The sequence below is a fragment of the Urtica dioica genome, chromosome 11, assembly GCF_054948205.1.
Source record: "Urtica dioica subsp. dioica isolate 48M chromosome 11, U.dioica_male_clone48M_v1_H2, whole genome shotgun sequence".
NCBI lineage: Eukaryota > Viridiplantae > Streptophyta > Magnoliopsida > Rosales > Urticaceae > Urtica > Urtica dioica.
In genome coordinates this window covers 21,770,190-21,797,863 of record NC_142766.1, presented here as the reverse complement: position 1 = coordinate 21,797,863, position 27,674 = coordinate 21,770,190, and the positions used below count along the sequence as shown (strand labels likewise).

At 38.7% G+C, this 27,674-nt stretch overlaps 5 protein-coding genes across 7 annotated transcripts; 1 reads left to right on the top strand and 4 right to left on the bottom strand.

The window, feature by feature from the left end:
- Positions 1 to 215: 215 nt before the first annotated feature.
- On the bottom strand, positions 216 to 2,602 carry LOC149382392 (V-type proton ATPase subunit d2). Its single transcript, XM_089600815.1, has 10 exons — positions 2,433 to 2,602; positions 1,944 to 2,224; positions 1,752 to 1,872; positions 1,452 to 1,662; positions 1,289 to 1,369; positions 1,133 to 1,218; positions 985 to 1,044; positions 869 to 917; positions 669 to 803; positions 216 to 591 (listed from the first exon to the last, which is right to left on the bottom strand). The coding sequence occupies exons 2-10, from the start codon at positions 2,122 to 2,124 to the stop codon at positions 460 to 462; spliced, it is 1,056 nt and encodes a 351-aa protein (XP_089456941.1). The 5' UTR covers positions 2,125 to 2,224; positions 2,433 to 2,602; the 3' UTR covers positions 216 to 459.
- Positions 2,603 to 8,756: 6,154 nt separating this feature from the next.
- Positions 8,757 to 13,790, bottom strand: LOC149382391 (endoribonuclease). 3 transcript variants are annotated; one of them, XR_016293933.1, is made up of 14 exons: positions 13,584 to 13,790; positions 13,374 to 13,468; positions 13,178 to 13,249; positions 12,931 to 13,010; positions 12,293 to 12,518; positions 12,178 to 12,210; positions 12,005 to 12,087; positions 11,859 to 11,931; positions 11,343 to 11,679; positions 10,900 to 11,231; positions 10,465 to 10,802; positions 9,737 to 10,094; positions 9,081 to 9,489; positions 8,757 to 8,983 (listed from the first exon to the last, which is right to left on the bottom strand). XR_016293933.1 is itself a non-coding variant. In XM_089602005.1 (12 exons), the coding sequence occupies exons 1-12, from the start codon at positions 13,449 to 13,451 to the stop codon at positions 9,268 to 9,270; spliced, it is 2,232 nt and encodes a 743-aa protein (XP_089458131.1). In that variant the 5' UTR covers positions 13,452 to 13,790; the 3' UTR covers positions 8,757 to 9,267. The 3 variants fall into 3 exon arrangements, 1 of the variants encoding a protein (XP_089458131.1); XR_016293934.1 differs by having other exon boundaries at positions 8,757 to 8,976; positions 13,374 to 13,790; XM_089602005.1 differs by having other exon boundaries at positions 8,757 to 9,489; positions 13,374 to 13,790.
- Positions 13,791 to 14,118: 328 nt separating this feature from the next.
- Positions 14,119 to 20,359, bottom strand: LOC149382390 (putative serine/threonine protein phosphatase 2A regulatory subunit B''delta). Its single transcript, XM_089602006.1, has 13 exons — positions 19,865 to 20,359; positions 18,728 to 18,970; positions 18,540 to 18,645; positions 18,367 to 18,466; positions 18,091 to 18,196; positions 17,772 to 17,862; positions 17,075 to 17,216; positions 16,753 to 16,900; positions 16,488 to 16,597; positions 15,930 to 16,086; positions 15,390 to 15,515; positions 15,135 to 15,285; positions 14,119 to 14,740 (listed from the first exon to the last, which is right to left on the bottom strand). Exons 1-12 carry the CDS (start codon positions 20,012 to 20,014, stop codon positions 15,145 to 15,147), a joined length of 1,620 nt encoding a protein of 539 aa, XP_089458132.1. The 5' UTR covers positions 20,015 to 20,359; the 3' UTR covers positions 14,119 to 14,740; positions 15,135 to 15,144.
- Positions 20,360 to 22,609: 2,250 nt separating this feature from the next.
- LOC149382389 (Pentatricopeptide repeat (PPR-like) superfamily protein) lies at positions 22,610 to 24,905 on the top strand. Its single transcript, XM_089630328.1, has one exon. It carries the CDS (start codon positions 23,032 to 23,034, stop codon positions 24,817 to 24,819), a length of 1,788 nt encoding a protein of 595 aa, XP_089486454.1. The 5' UTR covers positions 22,610 to 23,031; the 3' UTR covers positions 24,820 to 24,905.
- Positions 24,888 to 27,122, bottom strand: LOC149382388 (Pentatricopeptide repeat (PPR) superfamily protein). Its single transcript, XM_089630329.1, has 2 exons — positions 26,978 to 27,122; positions 24,888 to 26,845 (listed from the first exon to the last, which is right to left on the bottom strand). The coding sequence occupies exon 2, from the start codon at positions 26,707 to 26,709 to the stop codon at positions 25,048 to 25,050; it is 1,662 nt and encodes a 553-aa protein (XP_089486455.1). The 5' UTR covers positions 26,710 to 26,845; positions 26,978 to 27,122; the 3' UTR covers positions 24,888 to 25,047.
- Positions 27,123 to 27,674: the final 552 nt, after the last annotated feature.

The window sequence follows — 27,674 nt, the reverse complement described above, 5'->3', positions numbered from 1 at the left end:
AAACACGGTTAACTAACTAAATCTTTTAACCGTTTTGAACGGTTAATAGTTAATTGTTAACCATTTAAAATGGTTATAGTTTTAACCGGTCAACCACTTTGCGCATTTCTAGTATTATAAACATCATCCACTATAGATAAGCGCTAAAACCTCGCAATTAATTCTCGTGACTTGGAAAGACCAAAAACAAAAAAAAAACATAATATTGACATATCTAAAATTCAATCGCATCTGCGACATTTATTAATGAGATCACAAAATATAGAAGTTCGAATGCCTCCTTACAAACCAACATGCATTTGTATCAAATATAAACTTAATTTTATTATTTAAATAAACGAATACAACATATAAAAAGGTAGTTCATTCCAAAGCAATGTCATTGCGGGTGATGAGATCGCAGGGAATCCATCTGTGATATTTTGATGTACAAAAGATATAACGATTCAGAGGTTAGGGCTAGAAGATGAAGACAACACTGTCGTGAACTCTGGACTTTTGGTTTTGAGCAACGCACTCGGAGATCCACATCAGGTTCCTGATCTCCTGCTCCCTCAGCCTCATGTAGGCGAAGAACACGGCATAGTGGAACTGCACATGAGGAGTGAGAGTTAAAAGACAGAGAAGAGAGAACCTGTTGCTAACCTGACTGGTGTAATTGAGCTAACCTGTTGCTCAAATGCCAAGCACAGCCGTTTGACTTCCTCTTCGTAGAAGGCCTTGTCCAGCATCTGGCTCTCTCCGTACGACAGCTTCGAGAATATCGCCTGATACGGCGGATACTTCTCCATCACGCCCCGCACCTGCAACACATTCACATTCACATTCACAACATTCACATTCCCATTCACAACATTCACATTCATACCTGATCGATGTCCTCGCAGATACCGAGTTCCTCATGCCCATATGGGTACCTGCACCAAATAAATCAGCCCATATGTCTTCTTTTACACCGCAAATGAAAGACACGAGAGCGCTTACAGCAAGCCAAAACTGGAGTACAACTTCCTTCGATCATCTCGGGTAAGCTCAGTGCCAATGCTGGAACAGCAAGCATTAAAACGAGTATCAATCAAACAGATGGTTGAACTTCAAAGAGATATCACTAGCACCGTTAATGCTAAAATACCTGTTTATGGTGATATTCACAGCTCTCCTGTCAGCCTCGAAAGCAAGTAGATCAGACATAATCTCAGCTGTGGCTCCGCCTAGTTTCTGTGGAAAGGAGCAAGTTAGACAAGAATAGGAAGACATGTGATGTGATGATTGATGTTGCTTAACTGACCTGGCAAAACCTGTAAAAATCTTCAAGGTATGCCTTGTACAGAGTGTTTCTCATAATCTCAATGTTCATATCGTCCAAGTCCTTGACAGAATAAGAAGGAAAGAAAAGAAGATGAAGAAAACAAGAATCGGATTGAGAGAATGAATGGTGAATGGGAGCGTACCTCGGAGGTGATGCACTGGGAGAAGTAGGGAGCGAGGGGAGTGTCGACAAGGACGAGTCGGTAGAGGTCGCGCATGTTCTGAGCGACTGCCAGCGTGGCAATGCTGTCAAACATGCCGAGGGGGTGGCACTTTTCCAGGAGTTCCTGCACATCTCTCTCGTGCAGAGTCCCCGTCACAATCAGCACAACATTGTCGATCATGTGACCATATCTACGCGCAGAGAGAAGAGAGAAGAGAAGAGATTCATGAATACGTATGATCGAAGAGAGAGAGAGAGAGAGAGAGAGAGGGTGACTCACGTGATGTACTCCAAGAAGGTGGAGAGCGGCTCGGTCGCCTGGGTAAGCATGTGCTTGTACTCATCCACCAATTTGAGAGTGCACTTCTCCACGATCGTAGTCGTGTGCAGCGGCGACGCCTCTGCGATTTCAGATCTATAAACAACCAAAACCAAACCCTAAGCTCCATGGGATCGGATAGATCGCACTCACCGTTTTGGAGGTACGGGCCGTACTCCGTGGCCGACAGGTGCATCTTGATGTCGTCCAGCGTCTCGCACTGGCACAGGTTGTTGTAATCCGCCGCCGTCAGCAGCCCCGCGCGGTGCCCGCGGACGATCGCCTCCAAGTACCCTCCGTGGATGTTGAACGTCATGGCTTCGAATCCGTACATCTTTCCGATCTAACCCCCAACCAATTAAGTATTCCAACGGAGCCAAGCGAAGCGGAATAATATGGATTTGGGAAAGACAGACGGAGGAGAGTCGAGACCGCTATAAAAATCGGATTGTGTGTTAGATCGGAATAATTTATAGCTTCGCATCAAACAAGAAAGAAAAAATAAATCACAGGTCAGTATTTCAATGCGTTTCTCATTAGAATCACAGTGCAACACATACACGAAACGAATTTAGTAAAATAGGAAATCAGCAGAAACTAAATCGATAAAGAAGCAAACAAATGAGAGGAAGAAAATCTTACCTTATCCAATTAACCGAATACAAACGCGTCAACTGAAAAACCCCAGCATAAAACCTAATCAGCGAGAGAGAGAGAGACTAATCGGCATTGAGAGAGAGAGATCAGAGATTTTATGCGGCTCTACCAAATTTGGGGCTTCTGTTTTTTGCTTAATATTGGGCTTTCAATTCCGTTTAATTATTAGTAGGTTTTTTTATTTGAGTATGTATTAATGGGAGCAATGTTATTTTATGGATTCAAGAAAGTACTTTTTTCACTAATCAGTAAAAAAAGAATATATATATATATATATATATATATATATATATATATATATATATATATATATTACTTCAAAGGAGCTCATTTTCATTGGAATTAATTCAGTAATAGGTTCCATATACATATTTTTATGTCACATATAAATAATATATAGTTTCACTATTTGAATACATATATATTATAGTTCATTCAACTATATGTTTATTATTGATATTAATTAATTTAATATATCCATGTATAAATTTATAAATTATGTTGCTCTCATTATTAAATAATATATTATTTGCATCTGTGAATACGTACATATAAATATATTCTATTTCTTCCGACTACATATTTATTATTGCAGTTCATTAATTTATATGACCAAAATCTATACATAATAAATTTTGTATATGTTTTACTATCATAGATAAATAATATTTAATTTTCAAATTTCAGTACATATATAATACTTTGAATATGATAATCTATAAAATACCTTATTTTTTAATAGAAAGAAATTTGTGGATTTTTTTAATATGAACATAGTTTTTTTATTTATAAGATTAGCTTATATATAATTTAAATCTTTTTGTAATTTTTTTAATGTCATGTTTGTCATCACAAAAAAATAAATTATTTAGATAATTAATTATTAATAACACATTAAGCATCCCGCAACAACGTGCGGGTTATTCCGCTTGTTGTTCTATAAAAATGGTAATCAATATAATAGGAATATGGGAAAAACACGGTTCACCTATTTTTATCTCTAGTGTGTTAATTTAATGTTTCTCATGAAGGCAATGAAGAAAATAATACACAACAAGGTGAATATATATAGAGGGATGCTATTAAGCACGAGCAATTGTGGTGAGCTTAAAGTAACGACTCACTCATTATTGTACACTTGTTATCTCTTTTACATGTCATCATCGTAGAGTTATTATTTATGTTTAAAAAATAATATTTCTCTCTCTTCATTTATTATCTTACATTTTATACTATTTATCGTCATTTTTGAACTCCTTAAAAAAAACACTATTTTTTAAACAAACAAACAGAACATAAAACCTCCAAGTAAAAAGAAAAATATAAAACCACCACGATTAAATACAAATAGTTTACACCAGACTCCATAGCCAGAATAACAAGTAAACATTTCCATAAAAAAAAGTTTGAATTTCTCAAATATCACAAATAATAATTATTCAAAAAATTTATAAAAACACCAATAATTACAAATAAAAAATAAATATGAACATCATTGGAAATAGTATCATCCATTCGTGGCTCTCTGGAATCTATATGAGTATATGGAATTATGGAACCAACTAGATAGTTTTGTTTGAATCGGAGTATTTTTTTAAAGTAAATATAAATTTAAAAATCGGAATTTTTTTGGCGAGCTGCCTTTCGGTGTCGGAGGAATCAAGATTTGCTCGTCGGAATGGCTGGTCGGTTGGGAGTTCTCACAGCGTTGATCGAGTCCGGTAGTTTATCTCATTCATTGTCTAAATGGCGGTTATTTTGTGCCCTCTGTGGCTTTCTTTTTTTTTTTTGAAAAATAGAAATCTATTATTAATCACAAACATTCTTGATTAATTACAGACTCTATCGAAGGAGGAGAATCCTCCAGCCAAACGAGTTTATCATCTATGAAAAGAGCGTAAGTTGCTAACCCATGGGCTGCCAAGTTGGCTTCCCTATAAAAGTGAGACAACTTTACTCCTGGAAAGTTAGACAATAAACTAGATACATCAGACAGAATGGAACCAAACTCAATCTTGAAAAAAGTTTCAATTCCAAAGCTTGCACCACCGTCTTAGCATCTGACTCCACAAAGTGGATAGGCGAGAAACACGTCCAAAGCCCAAGACAAGCCGTAGCGGAGAGCGAGAGCTTCAGCTTCTTTGACCGTGAATTTGCCTGGGAGATTTTGAGCCAATGCAGCCATAACCAGTCCAGAAGAAAAGCGAATAACAGCTCCAACTCCAATAAAGTTAGAAGATTTTGAAATTGAGGCATCGACGTTGAGCTTGTAGAGGTCGCAACTTGGGGGTACCCATCTTGCTTGGGAGCGGTCCTGTTTGGGGTCAGGACCACTCGGCAAACTAATAGAAGATGAGCGTCTGGATTGGGCAGACTGAAATTCAAGAAGAAAATTTAACATCCACGAGGTAATCTGGTAAGGGTCTTTCTTAATGTTTTCAAAGATCATTTTATTCCTTGCATTCCATATAGACCGGGAGATACAAAGAAACAAAGAGAAGTCTTTTTTTTTTATAAAAGAAAAGTGTATATATTGCCAAAAATTAAAAATATACATAAGCAGAATGTGGAATAAAGGAAATATAGATATAAGACCACATTTTGTTCCTTAACTAGATTGTTCATGATTTGTTCCCATCAATTTTAAGTATAAGACTACGTTCTGTTCCTTAACAAAGGAGAATCTGAGTGAAAAAACTCAAAAGTTGAACCCTTTTAAATTATGATATATTTATGAATTGAAATTTTATTTAAAGAATTTCTAGGTGAAAGTGTGAGAGGGCGTAAGGAGATGTACCAAAAACAAGGACATCGAAAGTATATCATTAAACAAAATACACATGTAACTTCAAGATAAAAACTATTGAATTACAAGATTTAACTATGTATAAATAGAAGTGCTGATATGAAGTAGAGATGTTGGGGATACAAAGGACATTAGGAAGTAAAAAAACGGGAAGTGGAGAGAGATGTAATCTTCTTTAGGCAGTGGAAAGAGATTTGTAGGGATGTCTATGATTAGGAGACTTTTGTCAAAATGCCAGGGCGCTCCTCGAATAACTTTTTTCAGATATGCATCCTTTTCAAAATGAAACCAGAACATATTCTTTCCAAGAGGTTGTATGGAGAAATTTTCTCGTGGATTCCATGCCTTCGACAGTGCATCAAAGAGTCTATCAATTATGATTATTTTTCTGAGCTAAGACGTATACAAATAAAGCAATGGCTAAGAGATCAAGATTTTGTACATCTTGATTATCTGGGAGAGTGTGATTTTGTTTTTCTCTATGAGACAATGAGTCTGTTTGGCTGATGGTATTTGAGGGAGGCAACATGTTGGAAATGATGGTTGGGAGAGAAAGTTTTAGGTGTTAAGATATTGAGGAGAGCAGGTATGGAACGGGTTTTATAAGTAAAGAGAAGAGTTGGTTTCCAGAAAAAACAGCCACGATCTCGATCTTGAAATGGAACTGCAGAGTGACTGTAAAAAAACTGCAAAGAGAAACTGCAATAACTGCCTAAAAAACTGCAAAAGGAAACTGCAAAAAGAAACTGCCCGAAAAACTGCAAAAAAGAACTGCAAAAGAGTAACTAACTATTTAAAAAATCATTATTCAGGAAACAAAACTGTAACGTAAGAAAGTTTTATATTTTTTGTTCACTATACAAAGAAAATAAAGAATTTTAAAGCTGCCTTGTACTATCTTTGTGTTCTATTATTAGTGAGCAAGGAGAAAAATCATCTTTGTAATCTTTTTGTGTACTATCTTTGGAATTTGATCATATAATATTTGTTTTATTTGAAAACGGTTACAAGGAACCAAAAAATTTCCACAGAGGGAGAGAAAGCGGTTACAGAAATGAACCGAAGAAAGACAAAGAGAATATTAATATCAATAAGTAAATATTTAATTATTTAGGTAAATAACAAAATTTTGAGAAGATTGGCGTATAAAGTGATTATATGTCTATGAGAACAAAGGATGAGAGTTATTAAACACGTTGAAAATTTGTTCAGAGCATATAGCAAGGAGAAAAAAACTACATTGCTGATCAGAAAAGAGCACACTTAAGAAATCCAAAGAGAAGAGGAGCAAAAAAGACAAGTAAAGGACAATTGGCATAAGCTAGAAAAAAAATCCTATGCACATATGAGCAAAGACTAGGTGGGCACATATGAATTCCCTAATGCGTAAAGAAAACTAAGAAGGGAAAACCAAACAGACAGAGGGATAGTCCTGATAAGAGGACCCAAAAAAAAAAAAAAAAAAAAAAAAAAAAAAACATCCAAAGAAGAAAAGAACTAATAAAAAAACGGGTCACAACAGAGGATGTGAAGAAAAAGAGCAGAATATTCCAGCAGAATACTAAAGGAATTCACATTTTTTCTTCCCAAGCCAATATACCACTGGCTATGATATGATTATACAAGGAAAAGAGCACCTATAATCCTCGAGTATCAGTACATAAAAAGAAACAACAGACACTGAAACTGCGTAACCCACCTTGCAGTTCTTGTATTATCTGACATCGAAAACCTCAAATCTAAAGAAAAAAACAGATGAGCTATAAAGGTCCGCTATTTTATCAGAACTTAAACAAACAGAAACAATTAACAAAGACGATCCAATTATAACAGCTCTAAGGATTGTTATGGAAAAGAAATCCCTAAAACGACCCTTCAAAGCACTCAGATACCACACATAGAGAAAATAAAGAAAAACAAACACTTACAGTGATAGTAGACTCGGCGACTAGGGCTTCGATTATCTTAGATTCCAATTGGGCAAAATAACATAAAGCATGACTATATAGCACTAAAAAACAGATCTAGATTCCACAAATTACAAAAACAAAGCAAACCATGAAATTGAATCACAAAAGCCCGAAACATCACCATTTCGTTTTCAAAAATATCAGCAACATTTCAACAAAAACCTTAAGCAATTATAACTACTAAAGAAAAAACGCATTGAAACTCCAACCTAATCAACTCATAGAAAACAAAAAATCAAATCAGGCCTAGCGGAAGGATTACGAGCGCTGCAACTGCCGAGGCTCTAGATCGTTTTGCTGTGATTCTTTTTGGAGTTGAGATTCAAGGTACTCAAGAAAAACTCCGGGGATTATTCCCCTAAAATTGAAAGAGGGGGAAATTTTAATGACTTTTGGAGTGAGTTTTATTTGAGGCGGTTACATAAGAACCGAAAACCACCACAGGGGGGACAAAAGCGGTTACATTGAACCGAAAGAATGAATTTACTGGCATTGTTATAACCTGAATCAATTACGAAGAGCATATGAATCTTGAATCTGTAATAAATTACGCCTCAACTTACCTGTATTACTTAATTGTTGAATTGTCATGTTTTATTGGTAAGAGTTTTCTTCTTAATTCGATTTTTTATGCCATTTGCCAAACTATGCATAATTGTTCTATCACTTAATCCGTATTGCTTCAACAAAAAATGAACATGAAAAATTCTGATTTTGTCCCCAAAAAGCACTTGCAAGATAATATACCAATGCACAATTATATAAAGCATGTTAATTTGAAGTAATCTCGTCTGTTCATAATCTTCACAATACCATTACAAACCTAACTTTCTATCAAACGTAATTAGGCGTTGCAGTGAAGAAGAAAAAATAATTTACAGAGAGTTCATACAGAAACTATCAATGAGATATGGACGAAAGTGAGAGTAAAATTAAACATGAATAAAAACGAAAAATAGAAAAACTCTTACAAGGCAAAGGTTGTTGCACTCCATTCAAACCAAAAGGACTTTTACGACGGCTGTACTGTAGATTTACGACGGCTGTACTCTTGATCTACGGCTGTACTAAAAAAGGAGAAGCAATATTGGCGCATCGGATCCATATTCTTTGTAGTGATAGATAGGTAATCTAATTAACTGTATGGACCGGACCGACGCCGATATGGACTATCTTGGTTGGAAATCTGAGAGATTTGATAGGGTCGGAAAGATTCTAGAGCCCTAAACGACGCCGCTTCGGAGAAACCATCGATCTCAGTTCGAGAGAGAGGGGAAGGAGAAGATAAATACATGTTCACAGCAAAATTAAAAGAATAATGAAAATTTTTGTTAGGCAAAGTCGCAAAGACAAGATGAACAAGAGCGAACAAGTATAAACTGAGTAGATTGGCTTTCTTTATGTATTGAGTGTGATTCCATTATTATAGTTTTATGAAGATAATTGATTTTTCTCTAAAAAAATGGATAAACTGAGATGTTATAAAAGAGAGAGAGAGAGAGAGAGAGAGAGAGAATGAATGAACAGAGGAAGGAACGAGAAAAAGTGTGAACATTACTGAAATTATGTCTTTTAGAATTCTCAAGTCTCAACTAACAAAATAAAAAATTCTAAATCTAAATAATAATTAATGTCCATGTCAGCAGGACACGTCAAGTCGTAAGAATAACCCGATTAAAAATTCGGGATGGTTAGCATTTTTGATATATATATGTTTATCGAAACATTTAATTCGGGCCCCGCAATTGACAATCTGTTTCCTGATAAGAAGGAACCGGTTTGTAAACCCGTTTTGTTACCAATCAAATCAATCATAAAAAATAAAATTGAAGCGATTTGAATAGAGTGCTAACTTACCCATTTGTGTGACATGAAATGCGAGGACAAACACTTCATGAAGCAATGCAGCAACCGTTTCTTGAATCATTGAACCAAATCATGCAAGATAATATTTGCTTTCCTTCGAAGAATTTTCAAATGTTCTTGTAAAACCCATTTCGTAAAGCTCGTGATTTAGCCCCATAAATGCTTGTAGATAAAGCAGTCAGACTTGATGTTTACGGGCTAATAATTCACAGGTGATTATATCATTCATAGATGTGGAAGAGCTACCGGCACCGACGACTGGAATGAGGTTGAAGATGGGCTCACGACCGATTTTAATAGGACGATCCATTGCAGCAAGTTCAGTAAATGCGTTGGTGAACATTAGAGATAGTGCCTCAAAAGACATGTGAAGGCTCGACGGGTAATACAACCTCAAATACTGCATGAGAGAGAGAGTGAATGAGACACTTGAGAAGACAGAGGGCTTACAGTGTATAGTTGCGTAATATTTATATAAAAAAAGTAAAATATAAAAATAAAAACTAGGATTCCCGAACAAGAGAAAACCGCGTGTATCAAGCTTAAATGATCAAAGATGCGAAATTTCTGAGGTCATGAACAGAAAAACCACCATTATGAAATGATCAAAGGAATATCTATGAAATGATCAGACAAAGTGAACCCACCATCATGTCGTTCCATGAGAAACCATTTTCCATAACAACCTTGTCGAGAAGATAGACGCAAAATCTTGACACTTCTCCCATTTGCCCCTCGGTTGTAAAATTTTGACTGTTCCCTTTGCTTTGGCCAGCATCTAAAGGGTCAAAACAGATCTTTGTTCTGAGTTCATTTGTAACACACAAAAGAACTGAACATAATTCTCTACGAATAAGGCATTTTTTAATGCATTCCTCGTGCCAGCTTTCATGCTGAAATCCCCAACAATTAGAGGTGTTTATGCAAGATGTGTCTTGCATAGTTTCAATTTCTTCTTCAATATCCTCTGGGGCAAAAAGAATGGGTTTAATTTCCACGAGCGCTCTGCAATACCAAAAACACGGTTAACTCAATATCTTATTCTAACTTCGGTCAAGCTTTTTGAGATAGATCTAAACTTTATTGGACATGAGACCCAAGTGCTTACAGGTTCACTAACTGTGACATGTCAATTGAAATGAAGTTTTGAGAAATTAATAAGCCGATTTTAACTTTAAGAAGTGAAATTTTTCTAGACTATAAATTCTACAATTATTCGTTTTTTTGTAACTTTAATGAGTACATATGCGCAAAGGTATACGCATAACCCATCCCTCGGGGTGACAATGGTCTGATCAATACGAAAGGAAAATGATTTCCAACAGTTTCACCAGAACACCAAGAAGTTGGGAGATATACGGCGTAAGAAAAATACCCTTTTGGCAGATCAGGAACAAGGATGTAGAGAAAAAGGGAGTCAAGGGGTTCAAAAGAACTGTCTTTAACAGAACGAGAAAGCCTCATTTCCTTAATACGCGCATCTAGTTTATCTTGAACCTGGGATCGCTCAGTTGTAGGGATGTGAGCAGAGCAATAAACAATAAACGCGACAGTGGAAGTACATATTGAACAGTTAAAGCAGTTTGCCACAGCTTCACTGTTTTCTAGTGCTTTCCCCAACTCAGCATCAACACCTCCTTCACACAGGATCATTGTCGGAGGGTCAAGCCCTAACTGCCCGGCCATGTGAAGTATGTTCTTGTGCAAAGTTGCCTATGAGTGAACAAATCCTAGAATTAGAGACATATATCCCATTTGGCTGAGCTGTGAGCCAACATTGACGATCTAGCAACTTAAATACGAGATGTACCTGGCTATAAGGTCCAATGCAACTGGGTGCCCAAGAGGAGATACTTTGTACGTGTAGAACTCTTTTGGTGTGGTCATTTGCCACTAGAACTTCCATGTATGCACTACCTAAACCCACTTGTGATAACGGAAGTTCAATTGTACTCCGAGACGGAACACCAAATGGGCACTTCTCTTGTTTTATAAATTTCAAGTACGTTTCATTTGCCACAGCAAACTCCTTCATGTCAGCAACATAAAGATGGATATACAGAACATCTTCCCAGCCAAAACCATATCCCACAAGACGCGACTCGATTTCGCTCAAGACAGCTGTCAGCTCCTCTTGCAGGACTAATACAACATTAAATCGAGAAACACAAAATAAATGCGTAAAATTTAAAAATAAAAATGTGAGAAAAACAAAGCGTGCCACCACTTTGTGATTGTAGAGATATTGACTACCTGACGAGGATTTAGATGAATCCCGCAACCAGCAAGCCATCGAAAATAGATCACCCTTCTGCGTTTTTGAAACGTGAAGCCTATTTTCGGCAATTTTAATCAAGTTGGTGACTTCAGCAACGGACTGGGATGTAGAATCGCATGTTTGTGAAGAGTCTCCATGTACTTCAATCACTGAACCCTTGTTCTCCAGACAGATTATCTCTGCTGTGTCACTGTCACGTGCTGTCTTCTTACTTTCCAAGTGAAATTTCAGAGGGTGAAGGACCCCGACTGGAGCTATAGAGTCTGAAGAGTGCAGAATAACTTGAAACTCGTCCAGCACAATTCGAGCATTCTGGAACCCAAAAACAATAGAGTGAAAAAATTGGAGATTTGATAGCCATCAGTTTTATGAAGGCAAATAAGAAACCAGATAGATTTACGGAAAGGCTTCCTTATTGTGTCAGATATCATGTTGAAATACAAGCGCACATTCCTTGTTGTGTCGTAGAGTAAGAGGTGATAATAACTTACAACAAAAAGAGGGCAATCGAGTGTTAATGTCTCATACTCGCCTCCTTCGCCACACACATTAATTCCGTACTGCCTGCCAAGGATGGACGATCAACATACCATTTCAATTCCAATGCCGATTATACATCAAGGGGAAAACCACTTACTCTTTCAACTTATGAAGATAAGAACTCAATGAAGCCAAATCCTTCCCCAGGTGCTTCATGGGGTCCAGACCCATGGCAGCAACCTATATTGTACGGAGAGAGTAAAACACAAGAATATTATGAGAACGATGGGAAAGAAACTAAACGAGTGAAATAATAGTTGTTATGGTTACCTTAACAGTAACAGCCAAAATTCCATGTGCTATCTGATTACAATGAAAAAAGATCTCTCTTGTGAGGTGTAATAAATTTGATGTTATAGGACTCAGAAGCTATTGCATAAATTACCATTTCCTGAAGAAGCAATGACTGATCTTGTCTCCACATATAAGCCAGAGAAACAAGGCCTAACCTTGAACAAACACTTTCCACTCGCAGCCTCTGATAATCTGATGCAATGGCCCCAGAAGAAACTGCTTCGACAGAGGGTATCTGTTTCTTCACTTCACTTAACAACATGAACATATCTTCGACTTCATCACCGGGAGTCAATCGATAGCTAAGATTCTGATGCCTATATAATCAAAGCATATTTAACTACAATGTGAAAACAAGACTTACAAAAAAAAAAAAAAAAAAAAAAAAAAAAAAAAAAAAAAACTGAATTCAGCCTTACATTCAGACCCACTACAAGAGGGCTCGATATATCCTGAATCACACTTAAACCTAGCATAAGCCCTATAATTTGACCTAAAAGGAGTCCTTCTTTTCTGACCTAAAAAAGATTCTCGGCAAAGTATGATACAAATCCACAAGAAAGCAAAATTATACCAACACAATTCTACACAGGTTTTGTTCGAGAAATCCCAAGGACTGATTCTTACAGTCTTCCAATGTAAATAGACATCCTTTTAACAAAACACTACGAAGATTCGGTCTTTCCTTCGCAAAAAGGATTACCAGAAACCGATGCATAAAACACTTGCCTTGCGGATCCTCGGATTCGTCTTCTAAACAGTGGCAATCCCATACATTCTGCGAAGCTGACAATAATCTGATGCCCAACCTAAATCAAAATAAAATCATAGTCCAAACAATCAAAAAGACACAGTCGTATACAATACAGCTTATACAATCATAGTAGAAAGAGCACGGACCGACTTAACTACTTCTTCGGTGAATAGAGAAATGGCATTCAGATCAAAGACCAAGGTCTGAAAAAGTGAGACTTACTGTCTGATACATGTAGCTATCGAGCTCGTCGATGGAGTCATCTGCTGGCATCAAGTTCGCCAATGCCACAATCTATTCAATTTCAGTGCCAATGGCTATTATTTATTAGCAAAATACTAGAGCTCTTCGTGTATCAGATTAGTGGCATTCGTCGTAATTTTAGCGGGAAAACTAGCAGAGAGAGAGAGAGAGAGACCTGGTGGCCGAAGTGAATGGACTTGATCATGGCGTAACAGCTGTCTTTACCACCGCTGACTAAAGCCACGACCTTCATCGCTGCAGATTCTGAAACTGCAACCGCCAAAAAGTATTAGGGTTTGCTTTCTTTCTCAGTTTTGTACTCTTTAATGGCGCGTTTTGCACTTTGTATTTTATATTAAAATTCACTGGAATATACTGTGTATACCTGCAATCACGTCTTCTTCTTCTTTTTTGCTGCGAATGATATATATCTTTATTTATTTTTGTTCTAATTTACAAATAGTATTAACTCGACAGTTGCCTCTGAAATTTGGGGAAAGCGAGATTATGGAATCAATAAAAGTATTGACTTAGTTAATAGTTTTGACTTTTGAGGTTTGACGAAGAATGGTCTCAAAATCACAGTTCAGTTTGAAGTGGGGATTGGTTTTTTTTTTTTTCTGGTATTAATAGAAGCAAGTATCGAACGACAAAAAGGAGAGGTGAAGGTTGTGAGTGACGTGAAGAGTGACAATGTAAATGCATACATACAACTTTAATAATTTAAATGTTAATTTAATCTTCTTCTTTTTTTCTTTTTTACAGAAACATGAATCATTACAAGTTTACAACCAATAGCCTAATAAGCGCGAAATTGATTTATCGACCATTAGAGTTCAATTCGAAGGAGCATTTTTCTTGCCTTGCCTTGCCATTCTGCTATCTCCGGAGATTGAAGTTCGTATGGAACGAGTTCTCAATTTCACAAGGGAATATAAAGGCACTTTCAACATTGAAAATAAATAGATGGTGACCAAACACCGGTCCAAAATTCCCTACCACCATTGTAGTGAGAAACAACAACTGAACTGGAACCATCAATGACACTTATAAATCAAAGTATCTAACGAAACAAAGCACTAACTAAAATGTTTTTTTTTTTTTTTTTTGTAAACTCAAAAAGAACCGAGAGAAAAATGAAACTAACATAGCTGATAACTTACAAGTGACGGTTAAAATATTGAAAGGGGAAAAAAAGGGTAGAGTAGGAAATGAATGTTCTCAAATTTTTTTTTTTAGGTCCGGCTCTCTCTCTCTCTGTTTTAATCACCTCTGAGCAGAAGACAACTACGCTTTTTTGTGCAAACTTTGGTAGTGATGAAAATGGCTCATAATAATGTGTCAATGAGTGCACAAGATCTGAATACTTTATTTTTAACTGCTGGCCCACGATACCGTTGTTTCGAGAGACAGTTAAGTGTGTCTGTGTTCACTGCAACAGTGCCTTTGGGTTACTGATCCTAGTGAGTCCACGGTTCACCTTTCGTGATGGCCAGTTTCAAGCGATGAATTTGTACGGACGGAAATTTTTTAAAACGAAACCTGCACAAGAAGAAAGATAAAGGATTATTGACAAATGATCAATACACTGGTGTATATACTACAAGGGCAAAGAACATTTATATTTTCTTCCTTTGTACTAGTGGAAAAAAAATTGTTCGAGGAAATTCAATTTTCACTCGTTTTGTGGAACGGGGACTATTGAAGGAAAGGGGGAAAAAAAAAGGTGTATGCCAATCAATTTTACTTATCCGAATATGCAAAAGGGAAGTTGGATCTTTTATCATGTGTTTTCTTTCCTTCTACAGCTTTGCGGAAATCGATTTCTTTTCCATCATGCTCATTTTCTATGCCTTAGAAAACTACTTCTTTTCTCCCGTATAACAAGTTTAGTAACAGTGACAGAATATTTAAGTGGCATGAAGGGATTTCTTACTTGAACGAACTCAAAATGGAGCTTCGAGCGATTCGTCCCAAACTTCAGCACTTCCATTGGAGGCGTCTTCAACATCTTCTTCCATTGAAAGCCTAATATATTCCCTATGCGCAAAGCGATCCCATTCCGTCAAGGTCGGGTTTTCACGTTCCTGTTCAAGTATCACACACCCGTCCATCACAATGCCAAATGACAGGAATGTGGAAAGCCTTCTGCAAATTTTTGGTTGCTAGAGGTGGGGTACAATCAAATTACCTGACGAATGAGGAACGGGTCACGAGTTTCAAATGCCATAAACTTATTAAGGTTGAATAGAATATTGAATACACTTCCTGAGAGTTTACAGTCTTTCAAATCGCGGAGGGCGATGAAGCTTTCATTCTGAAAAGAAAAAAAAAATATGAACCAAAAAACTCCAGGTCAACAACATCGAACATCATTAGTATCCACTGTTAATCACCAAAAGAAACTCCCAGAAATCTCTTATGATGTCGTCACTCGACAGAGCTACTCGTGCTTGTGTGTGGGTGAGAGTTTTATGTCAACTACAGAAACCCGCCTAACGCACCCAAAAAGATCTCCCCCATAATATTCACCCACATTCAATTTCCTTCCAAGGAATAAATATATACAAAAGAAAATTACTCTAATTCAGATTTATGATCAAAATCATATGTCAAATCTAAGGAGATGAAAAAATATGTACGACAAGCCTCTAATATTTTCAGAATGTTGAATCAAGGCCTCTTTAATAATAAAAAAAATTAAAAAGAACAAAGGTACAGAACGTAAAACCTCTGGTCCAATCATGTCAATTATCTGGCATAATATATCCTCAAAGAGGACAGGTTCCTGAGCCATGCATTCCATTCGATGCAATTGCTCCTCATAGAAAAATTGTAGTTCATTACGTGTCAAAATTCCATTTCCATCCAAATCAATACACTTGAACCTACAATAATAAGCAATATCAGTTACTTCTGCAAGATCTTGACTCATTTGGATCCAAAGCGGAATAATATTAACAGTGCTATCATTAGTTATAGATTGCCTGATTAACAGATTGATAGTCCTATAATAATATCTGAAATTGTATGCTTCATTTGATCAGTTAAAAGAAGAACATCTGGCATACAAGATGATTACTGCATGGCAAGGTAAGTTTAGCTTATGCCAACAATCTATCACAACGGACAAATGGATGACCTTTAACAGAATACGAAAGAAATCAAATAAGATAACGCTAATAGTATTTGTGATCATAAATATCCTTAACTTGCTACATTCCCTATGCCACAACATAGACTCCAGTGAAGGAAACTTAAGAAAAATGAAATGAGAATGTATATTTACCAATACTCAAGGCTAGGCTCAGATGATTTATCCTCTTCCGAGAGTATGAAATAAACAAAATCCTCATATCCCATCTTTCCTTCAACTTTGCTGGTAAACTTTCTAGGGATCTGATAGTAAAACAAAAGAAAGCGACTTAATATTTATTAAGTAGATGAATATAAGAATCCCAGTCAAATAAAATTGTATGTAAGCAACAATTTTTTTTTCTTTTGGCCTTGGTATAACCAATAATTTGGTGTAAAGGAAAGGGACCAGCAGAAACCTGGGTGAATATTCTATCAACAATCCGATACGTAAGTGCATGGTTTCCGTATCTAATTAGATTCTCCTTGTCAATCAAGAAATCATGGTCTGTATCCAGCTCCCAAAACTTGCAGTATATGACATAAAAATGTTCATATGAAAAGTACCTGTTCCAAAATAATATGAAAACAGGTTAAGAATCTTCAGTTTTTTTGATACCTTAGAATTATGGCATGGATAAAACGATGCACGCACTAGATGCAGGGATATTCCCAATCAAATGAAAACCAATAATATAAATCTGATCAACATTAGTAGTTAAGCACATATCAATGTCCTACCGCAATACTTTATTGATATCCTCTTCCTCATCGGCATGTTGAATTGCATCAATTAAATTTCCACGTTTCAGCTCCCTGAGGGTAAGATGCCCAGTCCCCGCTCTATTCATGTAGTAAAATATTCTGTATATAACAGTTTCAGCTGGCCCACAGCAATTATATCCCATAAGTAAATAAATTAGCTTTACATGAAAAGAAACCCAAAGGAGCAATAGAAACAACATGACATGCATAAACTATTTTCTTTAACCTTCTGTTTTATTTTAGGTCACTGGCTTCATTTCCTCTACCGAAGCATTGATTCACATTTAAAACAAAAACAAAAACAAAAAAAAAAAAAAGCTATGTAGCATCATAAGTGAAACCAGCGAGACATATTACAAAAGACGTGCTGACATAAGCGTGTATGCACGCGCAGGTGTTAGAGAGAGATAGAGTGAATTTCAGACAGTATATTCTCCCCAATTTACAAAACATGTAATTTGACAAGCTGCAAGGTCATACCACGATTTATACTCGGATCCTATTGCAGTTTAAAGGAAAAGAATTCTTAGTAAATAAAGACTAGAAACTAAACTAGAGAAAGTGAAGCAAAACTAGTGTTTCCGTTGTTCAAGAAGAGAACTAACTGATGAAAAATTCAGCAATAGGCATAAAAGTAAAACTCTTAAATCAGATGATAAAGAAGATAACGAACCGTATCTTTCTTGAAACTCAGGTGTACCCTGCAAGAACTCCAACCCTGGATGAGTAGCCAGAAGTTCTTGAAGGATAGGCTTAAAGTCATCCTTCATATCAGAAACAATGATGAGTTTCAGTTAGAAGCAAATGAGTTAATGAGAATTGACTTGCATTAAAAGAACAACAAAAACAAAACAAAAAAATCAAAGCTTTGATTGAGATATTCAGGAAAAGATGTATATAATAATTTCTCGAGAACTTTATGGATTGTAGGCTCTCGTTGCCAATTGATTGTAGAAATAGTGAAAAGATAAAATACAAGACAAACATAAAACCTGTGTCAGGTACTTGTGATCCGGTTGCTTTAGAACAGCATATATTTGCGTAGCTATATCCAGAGTCAACAGATTTCCATTGATCCAATAATCAACAAATGCATCCCTGTAAAAAACAGTGGCCGGAGCATAAAAGAGAGGCATGTGAAACAAAGACAACTAAGATTCTAAGGGCGTAAAAAGAATATATCGAACACGTAAACCTATACAATGACACACTTCATATATCTTTCATCAACAGCCAAAAAAGCAATACATGGGCAAAAGGCCAAATACCTTGTTACAAACCCAGTGTTGTTAACATCAATCTTTTTGAAAAGAGCCGTGGAGAAGAATGATGGCAGCTTGCAAATTTCCTTTGTAACAGATTTAAAGTCTGTAATGCCAGAATAAAAATCAATAATTCAGGTATGGAAGCAGAGCATCACTGATGACCCGAGTGTACTCACCCTGTAACTGCAACCCGTCCAAGTGGCCATAGAAAAACTGGTTAACTCTAAAGATACACTGCTCCTTTCTCTCATTCGTGGGGGGGCGACCATTCTGAAAGTAAAACTGCAAACAAAACGATATCCATCTTACAACTAAAAAATTATAACTAATTATTAGATTAACGAAGATGCCACATATCTCAAACCTGAGGTATCAACTCTTTGACTGGCTCGCCAATTAGTTTCAGAGGAGAACCTAAATTAGAAGGGCCAGCCCTCTGTTTCATCACACGAGGAGAGCCCGAAGTGCTTCGTGGAGACAAAGGAGGTGCACTGCCCGCGGGGAACATGGATGGCAGCGAATGGCCTGCAGAGGCATGTGGACTTGAAGAGTTTCCGGGGACATTTAATGGACCTCCTGCTTTAGCTTCATTCAGCAATGAAGTCACCTACTCCCATGTAATTTAAGGCACACAGAAATCAGCATATGGTCATTTGCTTTGTAGAAGATATACGTATAGCAAAGGAAGAATCGCACAAAAATTAACCTTTTTTCAAAAAAAAATAGTAGATAACTTCACTTGTTTGGGAACGAAATGGCATTTTTAAACTACCTAATACACTCTATGAGAAACTTTTACCCCAACAATTACCATACCCTTCCACTGGATTGCAATAAAACAAGAAAGAACTAAAAAAAATTCATCACGAGCAAAAACTAAATAAAAGCAGAAACCACCAGCACTACCAAAACCTGTATAACATTTATCAATAAGTAAATTTCACCGCCCCTTGATGTTATTCCAACATTGATCCATTCAACAATGTTTGGGACATCAAAAAGCATAAGAATTTATAGAACCTAATCTGTCTTCTAATGAAACTAGAACCTAATCCGAAAACTTAAAAACACGCCAATACCTCATTAACTTGTGACTTTCATTACCCTATCAAGAAAATAACGTACATGGGTATACAAATAAATGACTCGGCAAAAACACCATTTCTCCACTATCAACTCTATTGAAAACTCAAATAACGACTTACCAAATCCGAAATCTCTCCATACTTGTAATCTAACCTAACAGCATAGGCATTTTCATAGATAAAACTTACCCGAATTGCGATTTTGCTTCCATCATTACAGAATTGGAATACATGACACATCGGCATACAAAGACACAATTGACATACTAAAAAAATCCAATCACCAAAAACATAAAACAGTAATAATTGAACCAAAGAAAAAAACTTAAACAGGGTGCACTCATAAAAACCTAAGTAAATCACAGCAAAGATTCACAAATCAAAAAACGCAAAAGCAATAAGAACATCGATTATACCAGCCGATTACTCTCCGGAAGCGCGAGCCAGTGGTCGAAGAGAGTCCCGACGAAACTCGAATTCGATTTCAGAGCCAGAGGCGAGACTTCCGAGAGCTGCATCAACTCGGCGTCGTACGACGCCAAATCTCCGGATATATCCATTCTCATTCGATACACATATACAGATCGATCAACAAAACCCTAGAATTTGGTAAAATCGGGACGAAGCTTGTATTGTTCGCTCCAATGCCTGCTTTCTTCGCGGTTTGAAACGCTGCCGGAGTGAAAGGAAATCAAACCCTAGATCTTTCCTCGGAGCTTGAAATGGCGTCCGGTTTTCTTTTCTGTTTCTGTCCTTCGGAATTGAGAGAAAGATGGGCCAATGGAAAATCTGAGAGAGAGTCAGGGAATTGAGAAGGGAATTTCTTTTTGTGAGATCGATGCAATTTTTCAGAGAGAATGAACTGCGAAAATAAGAGAGAGAGAGAGAGAGATCTGTGAAATTAAGTTTAACACATGAATTTCTGAAAGTTTTGGTCCGAAGATGTACACGTGTCCATATAGTTTACGAAAATTAATAGTTAAGAGCAAGTTGAGGGAAGATAAATTATATTTTTAATAAGAAAATCAAGGTAATTTATTTGACCAAAAGTTCCTAATTTTCCTATAGTCAAACTTGTGGTTTTGTGTTAAAACTTTTTTCCTATATTAGTTTTCTTTCTAGAGAGAATCAATTCATTATGGCATAAATCTGACGATTTGGAAGGGAACTACGGAATTCTGGTTCTTCTTGTGCACTTTCATGGAACTTAATTCTATGGTGATTAGATTTAGAAGTGGAAATTTCAGTTCTGTAGTGCGTTGGACGGCACACGAAAATTCCAGTTTCATTTTAATTCCGTGGAAAAAAAATTAAGTATATTTGGACCGTTGGATACTAATTCAACGGTCCAAACTAATCTACAATTGAAAATAAATATTTTCACCGGTGGAATGAAAATTTCCACTTCCATTTAGTGCTTCCACTTCAGTAAAATCTGATTTGGGAAAAAAATAAAAACGCTAGATCTCTCTCAAAATTAGGTCAAGTCTTTTTTTTAATATATATTTATTTTTAATTAAAAAAAATCGGTTAAATAACCGATATCCAGATTTTTCCAAAATCAAATCCGATATCCGGTCCAGTTTTGTAAACCGGATCGGTTATCCGAATCCGAATTTCGGTTAGCTGACGTGGCTCCAAATTTCGGTTTCGGTTCGGTTTAGATATCGGTTTTATCCGATTTTCGGTTCGGTTTTGTACAGCCATAATATGCGGTACTTACGATCATTAGCGACGCGGAAGGATTCTTTCAACCGGAAAAAATAGAAAACATAAGTGGATTGCTGATATAAGATATAAAGTGAAACTCAGTTCTTTTATCTCACATCAGCGGACCACTAGTGATTAATATCACTTTTAAATTAATTAAGAAATGTCTATTTATATATTATACGTAATATATATAATTAAATAAATAAATAAAAAAGCTAAGCATTAACTGATTTTCATATTTTTCAGACATTTATATTATTTACAAAGAGAGTAAAAGTAAATTAACGCAGCTACAACAATAATTATACATTCACTTATCTATTGCATAAACTTACGCATTCACTTATTGATTACGTACTTAAGGCACTTCGCTCTCGAAGTCTTTTTAGACTGTGGTTCGTGTCCATAAAAAATAAATCATCATAATAATCCAAAAAAAACAAAACTAAAAATTGCACTAATAAAATATTTTGTGGTACACAAATCAAATATAGATTGTCGAAACATAAAAATAAATATAAAAACACCACTAATGGCACTTGTTGACGTGAGAATCACCTAAAACAGTATTAAGATTCTAAAAAATGAAAGCTCTATTTTAATTTATGACAATGAGATTTAAACTTTCGTTATGAGTTTGATTTGTTCTGAAACATAATTAAATAAATTATTTGGGCTGATCTAGTATAAAATGATATACATATTAACAATAATAATGATAATATTGTCTTATTGATTTGTGAAATGAGAGTACAATAGATGAGCAGGTTGACATAGTCAATGATGGAAGATTACAAAGATGAGCAAAAAGGAAAAAGATTATTTCGTTTATGTTGTGGATCTCGATATTTATAGGTAGGTTATGTTATGCGGGTTCTTTGGACAAGTAGACATTGATTTAACATCCTTCGTTTAGGTCGCGACACATGTGATCTCGACGCAGTTACAAAAGAAGCAACAAACAGGCGGTTCCTTCTACGAGACATGTCAAATTGCAAGGAGATGATCGGGCTTTAATCCAAGGAGGCACGTGCCTAGCTCCACCAATGGGGTTGAATGTTCTTTTTTAAACTTTTTCATTCATATATATCTGATTACACAAAACATTTAAGTTCATGTTACAAAGAAATTTTGTAAAGATTAAATATGGGACAAATCGATGTCTCGTGAGATTGAACCTATATCTTCGTATAATAAGAGACTTCACACGCAAGAAGAAGTAATGTCACCCAAATTAAATGTTTAAATACATGTTAATATTGATAGAACCCAAATTTTAATTTCACTATATGATTCTTTTCATAACAATATAAAATAATTTATTTAATTTATAACCTTTTTTCTAAATACGAAAGAGTAAGTCCACACATGAACTATTATATTATAATTACGAATTTCTAAGAGTTATCGAATTACGGAAATAATCAAATTTAGATATAGAAAAAAAAAAAAAAAAAAATTGAAGCCTAGTAACAAAACGAGGTGTGCTTGGGAAGTGAGGAAACGCCGCTACAAACTTCCCGGAAGCATTGATAGTCAACGAATGGGACGGTCACCGCGAAACTGTTATCGGTGGTTTCTTTCCGCGCGTGATATCCACCTCCACACAACCCCTCGGTGTGCCACGTCATCGCGACGCTTCTTGTTAATGAACGGCCTCAAATCCTTGCAGCGCTTCCCTTGTGGGACTCTGTAATGGGCCCAATTTCTGGGTCACGTGACGTCATCCTTATCCTAATGATATCGTGCTATTCTCTCGTCTCTCTCAGAACTTCTCTTGGAGATGGACGAAGGTACAACTTCTTAGTCTCTTCTTCTTCTTCTTCACTGTTCTCTGGATCTTTGTTAGTATGTGAAAACACACCTATCGATGACTATATTCTCTACCGAGTTCTTGACTCAGAGCCTGTCTTTCTCTGCAAAACCATCGCTCAATCCGCAACCACAGCCACACAGCTACCACCTCTATTCCCCGAAGAGCAATGCGGTGACGTGTCAGAACCACGACCGAAAAGGAACGAGCAACTATGGAAAAAACAGATACAAGCAACAGAGAACCAGCGTTCACGGAAACACGAAGCAATTCCATTCTCAGATCTCCAACGACGAGTCTCACTTGATGAAATCCATCAACTGGTCGTGCAAGGCCGGGAATTTCAACGAGGCTCTCTACTTTCTGGAGCTGATGGTGAGCAAAGGTTTCAAACCGGACGTGATTCTCTGCACGAAGGTAATGAGAGGCTTTTTCAGCTCCAGGAACGTGCAGAGAGCGATTAGGGTCATGGAGATCCTGGAGAGCCACAGCGAGCCAGATCTGTTTTCCTACAACGTGATGATCAGCGGACTCTGCAAGGCGAACCAGATCGAGCTCGCGAACCAGGTCCTCGACAGGATGCGATCCCGGGGGTTCTCGCCGGACACGATCACCTACAACATCATGATCGGAAGCCTGTGCAGCCGCAGAAAGATCGAGCAAGCCTTCAAGGTGTTCGACGAGCTCGTCGGAGACAAGTGCAAGCCGTCCACGATCACCTACACGATCCTGATCGAGGCCACGATCAGCGATGGCGCCGTGGACCGAGCGATGAGCCTCCTCGAGGAAATGCTGTCCCGCGGCCTGTTGCCGGACATGTACACGTACAACGCGATCGTGCGGGGCATGTGCAGGGAAGGCATGGTGGACCGCGCGTTCGGGTTCGTCGAGAGGCTCGACTCCCGAGGCTGCAGCCCCGACGTGGTCTCGTACAACATTCTGTTGAGAGCTCTGTTGGGAAAAGGGAAATGGGCCGAGGGAGAGAAGCTCGTGGCCCACATGGTCTCGAGGGGCTGCGAGCCCAACGTGGTCACGTACAGCGTTCTCATCAGCGCTCTGTGCCGGGACGGGAAGGTCGAGGAAGCCGTGGAAGCTCTGACCGCGATGAAGGAGAAAGGTCTGAGACCCGACTCGTACAGCTACGACCCGCTGATCTCGGCCTTCTGCAAAGAAGGGAGATTGGAATTGGCGGTCGAGTTCATGGACCACATGATCTCCGACGGAAGCTTGCCCGATATAGTGAACTACAACACGATCATGGCCGCGCTGTGCAAGCACGGGGAGGCGGACCAGGCGATCGAGGTCTTCCGGAGGCTTCCGGAAGTGGGTTGCGCTCCGACGGCGAGCTCGTACAACACGATGTTCAGCTCTCTGTGGGGCTGCGGGGAACGGGCTCGGGCTCTGGAGATGGTGTCGGAGATGATCGAGAAGCGGGTCGACCCGGACGCGATCACGTACAACTCGCTGATCTCGTGCCTGTGCAGGGACGGGATGGTCGACGAGGCGATCGGGTTTTTGGCGGACATGGAATCCTCCGGGGCGTTCGAGCCCTCGGTGATCAGCTTCAACATCGTCCTCCTCGGGCTCTGCAAGGCGCGGCGGATCGACGAGGCTATCGAGGTTCTCGCGGCCATGGTCGGCCGGGGCCGAGTCCCGAACGAGACCACCTTCGCTGTGCTCATCGAGGGCATCGGGTTCGCCGGGTTCCGGGCCGAGGCGATGGGGCTCGCCGGCTCGCTCGCCGCGATTGGCGCGGTCTCGGAGACTTCCCTCGGCCGGCTGAGAAAGATGTTTCCCTTGCTTGATGCTTATAAAGAGCTCACTTTGGCGGAAATCGAAGACTAGTTTGTAATTATACTAGTACTAAGTACACACCAATTTGAATTCTGAAAAAATGAAAGAATTTACACTGATGGTCTCGCACGATTTCACTTCACTTCCGATTGTGTTTTTCAAGATTTTGTATTTCCATTGAACACCATAAGAACAAAAACCGTTAATTTGAAAACTCCAAAGTTGATTTCTACCTAAAGAACTAGCCTACAATCCAAAACAAAATTTAAAAACAAAAACTCATATTAGTCCAACATGATTGGCGTCCTCTTTAAAAACCTTGAGTCTTATCAAATCCCGGCGAAGATCCTCGGCCTCTTTCGACATCCCGACGGCCGCGATGCCTCTGATGATCGTCGTGTAGACCGACGGGTCAGGCACTCGCCGATTCGAGACCATCATTTGCAAGACCTGAATCGCAGTGTCCACTTTCTCGCTCTTGCACAGCCCGTGAATCACCGACCTGTAACTGCTGGTCCTGACCCACATGCCTTTCCCGATCATCTCCCCGATGAGCTCCGCGGCCTCCTCGGGCCGCCCGGCCAAGCAAAACCCGTAGATCAGAGAGTGGTTCGTGATCTCGTCGGGTCCGACCCCGCTCTCCATCATCCGGAAGTACAACCCCTTGGCTTTCTCCATCGAGCCCGCCTTGCAAAACCCGTCGATCACGATGTTGTAGGTGATCAAGCCGGGCGGGCAGGTCGTCCCGCTCATGAGGTCGAGAACCCGGACCGCCTCGTCGCACATCCCGTCTCTGCAGAGCGGGCCCAGAAGAGTGTTGTAGGTGACCTCGTCCGGCGAGCAGTTTCCGGCGATCATCTGGGCCAGGAAATCGATGGCACGGTCCAAATGCCCGGACTTGCACAGGCCGTGGATCAGAATGTTGTAAGAGATCACCGTCGGAGGGTGAGGAGTACTGCCCATGATCTCGAGGATCTCGTCGACCCTGTCCCAAACCCCGTGGCTGCACAGAGAATGGAGGAGCGTGTTGTATGTCACCGAATCGGGCTCGGCCCCGTGGGAAAAAAGTTTCCGCAGGACCAAGATCGTCTCGTCGAATTTCCCTTGCTTGCACGTGAAGTTAACCAAGGAATTGTAGGTGACTGTGTCCGGGTAACAGCCCTCGGCGGCCATTTCTTCGAGCACCTCGATCGCTTTGACGGTGCCCACGTTTCTGCAGACGAGCTCGACGAGGATCGTGTACGTGACTAGATACGGAGGACAGCCCTTCCTCAGCTGGTCCTTCCAGAACCCGACGGCCTCGCCGAACTTCCCATTATCGAAGAGCGATCGGATTATCGTGTTGTACGATATCACGTCCGGCGGGCAACCGCTCGGGCCCATCGAGGCCAAGAGATCGAGGGCCGAGTCAAGCTGTCCTTTTCTGCAGAGAGCGCTGAGCATCATGTTGTATGTGATCGAGTCCAAAACCCCGCCGGACATCACAGCGATCTGCAACACTTTGGCCGCTTTCTCAACTCTGTCCATCTTGACGAGTCCCCGGATGAGATTCGCGCAGGGACGGAGATCGGGGATTTGGTCTCTCCTCGCCATGATCTCGATCAGCTTCGAAGCTTCCATGAGTTTCCCCGCCCCGCAGAAGTACCGCAGAATCTCGTTGTTCCTCCTCTCGTCGTTCCCGGTGAACCTCCGTTCCCGGATCGTCGGCTCAGGCTCTTCCGCATCGGAATCGCGTTGTTGTCGTTTGTCCGAGCTCGTCGTGACAACGACGGCTCTTCTGCGGAGACCGACCGGGCTCGAGAAATTCGCGCTCCTTTTGGGGCCCTGGAAGCGGAAAGACGATGGCTTTACAGTCGCGGAATCGGTGGTGCCACAACATTGAGCTTTCGCGATTCGATTTCCACCGAGAATCCAATTGTGTTGGGCAAGAGTATAGCCCATTTCTTCGTTCCCAACCTCAACCGAACTAAAACAGAGTAGTTTCAAGGCTTACGACGGCGATAACAACGGTCACGAACTCTCACCGCATAAAATGGCATTGGCTTCAGAGATGATAAACGAAAACCTTGCCCAAGCACTGTAACAGTTCAACCCAAAAAAAAAAAAAAAAAAAATCTGACGTTAAAATGCGAATTGAACTACGTTCAAATTTGAATGGAGTTTCGCGAATCGATTAATAGAGAGAATCGGAATATAAGAAGAGACGAACCTCGCGAGATGCTACGCGTGCGCGGAATCGAAGATTGTTGATACTCAGGGAGTCTGTAGGGTTTTTGCCAGCGTCGCCATTAAAGGATGAGGTTTTAGGGTTTAGAAGATTTGGGTATTATTTGTTATTTGTTTTTTATTTACTGATGCCTGAGAGGGATTTGGATTGTACGTAATAGAAAAATGAGTTTTATCAAACAACTAGGCCACTTCAAAGTTAATTTCAATCCAGCTGTAATTTATAAAATGTAACAAATAAACAACAATGTCATATTTTCTATACTCTATTATTTTTATTTATTTATTTAATTAATTAAATTTTATCTTTTAAAAAAATCAATTTAATATCTTATCGATAGGATCTAATTTTTCTTTATTTTTTAAGTGAAAATATCAACAGTATTCTTGTATTTAATTGAAATGAGAAATTCATCCTTCAATTTTTAGAAATATACATATATTCTTTCAGTTTAATATAAATTGACAAATGACTCCCTTAATAATTCTGCAGGTGTTTGTGTATGGTTGCACTCTATTGAATGTTGTCTATTTTGGTCTCCACATAATCACTCCCTTGATGAAATACCCGAAGCTATGTTATGATGCAAGACCTATGGAATGCATTTGATTATCATTCCATCGACTTTATTCCAATACTTAAAACCAGAAAAAATTTCAAAAGCTCAAATTGGTCGTAT

What these genes read in the sequence shown, in the direction of transcription:
- LOC149382389 (XM_089630328.1), top strand. Translation starts at nt 23,032, where the DNA reads ATGACTATATTCTCTACCGAGTTCTTGACTCAGAGCCTGTCTTTCTCT.
- LOC149382388 (XM_089630329.1), bottom strand. Translation starts at nt 26,709, where the DNA reads ATGGGCTATACTCTTGCCCAACACAATTGGATTCTCGGTGGAAATCGA.
- LOC149382391 (XM_089602005.1), bottom strand. Translation starts at nt 13,451, where the DNA reads ATGAAGGTCGTGGCTTTAGTCAGCGGTGGTAAAGACAGCTGTTACGCC. An exon ending in TATCTTCATAAGTTGAAAGA is followed by an intron (nt 11,932 to 12,004) that starts GTAAGTGGTTTT and finishes CATCCTTGGCAG; the next exon opens with GCAGTACGGAATTAATGTGT. An exon ending in GTTCCTGATCTGCCAAAAGG is followed by an intron (nt 10,095 to 10,464) that starts GTATTTTTCTTA and finishes TTGGTATTGCAG; the next exon opens with AGCGCTCGTGGAAATTAAAC.
- LOC149382392 (XM_089600815.1), bottom strand. Translation starts at nt 2,124, where the DNA reads ATGTACGGATTCGAAGCCATGACGTTCAACATCCACGGAGGGTACTTG. An exon ending in ATTTTTACAGGTTTTGCCAG is followed by an intron (nt 1,219 to 1,288) that starts GTCAGTTAAGCA and finishes TCCTTTCCACAG; the next exon opens with AAACTAGGCGGAGCCACAGC. An exon ending in TCTGCGAGGACATCGATCAG is followed by an intron (nt 804 to 868) that starts GTATGAATGTGA and finishes AATGTGTTGCAG; the next exon opens with GTGCGGGGCGTGATGGAGAA.
- LOC149382390 (XM_089602006.1), bottom strand. Translation starts at nt 20,014, where the DNA reads ATGAGAATGGATATATCCGGAGATTTGGCGTCGTACGACGCCGAGTTG. An exon ending in TCAAAGAGTTGATACCTCAG is followed by an intron (nt 18,646 to 18,727) that starts GTTTGAGATATG and finishes TTTTGTTTGCAG; the next exon opens with TTTTACTTTCAGAATGGTCG. An exon ending in TTGACATGATTGGACCAGAG is followed by an intron (nt 15,516 to 15,929) that starts GTTTTACGTTCT and finishes TTTTCTTTTCAG; the next exon opens with AATGAAAGCTTCATCGCCCT.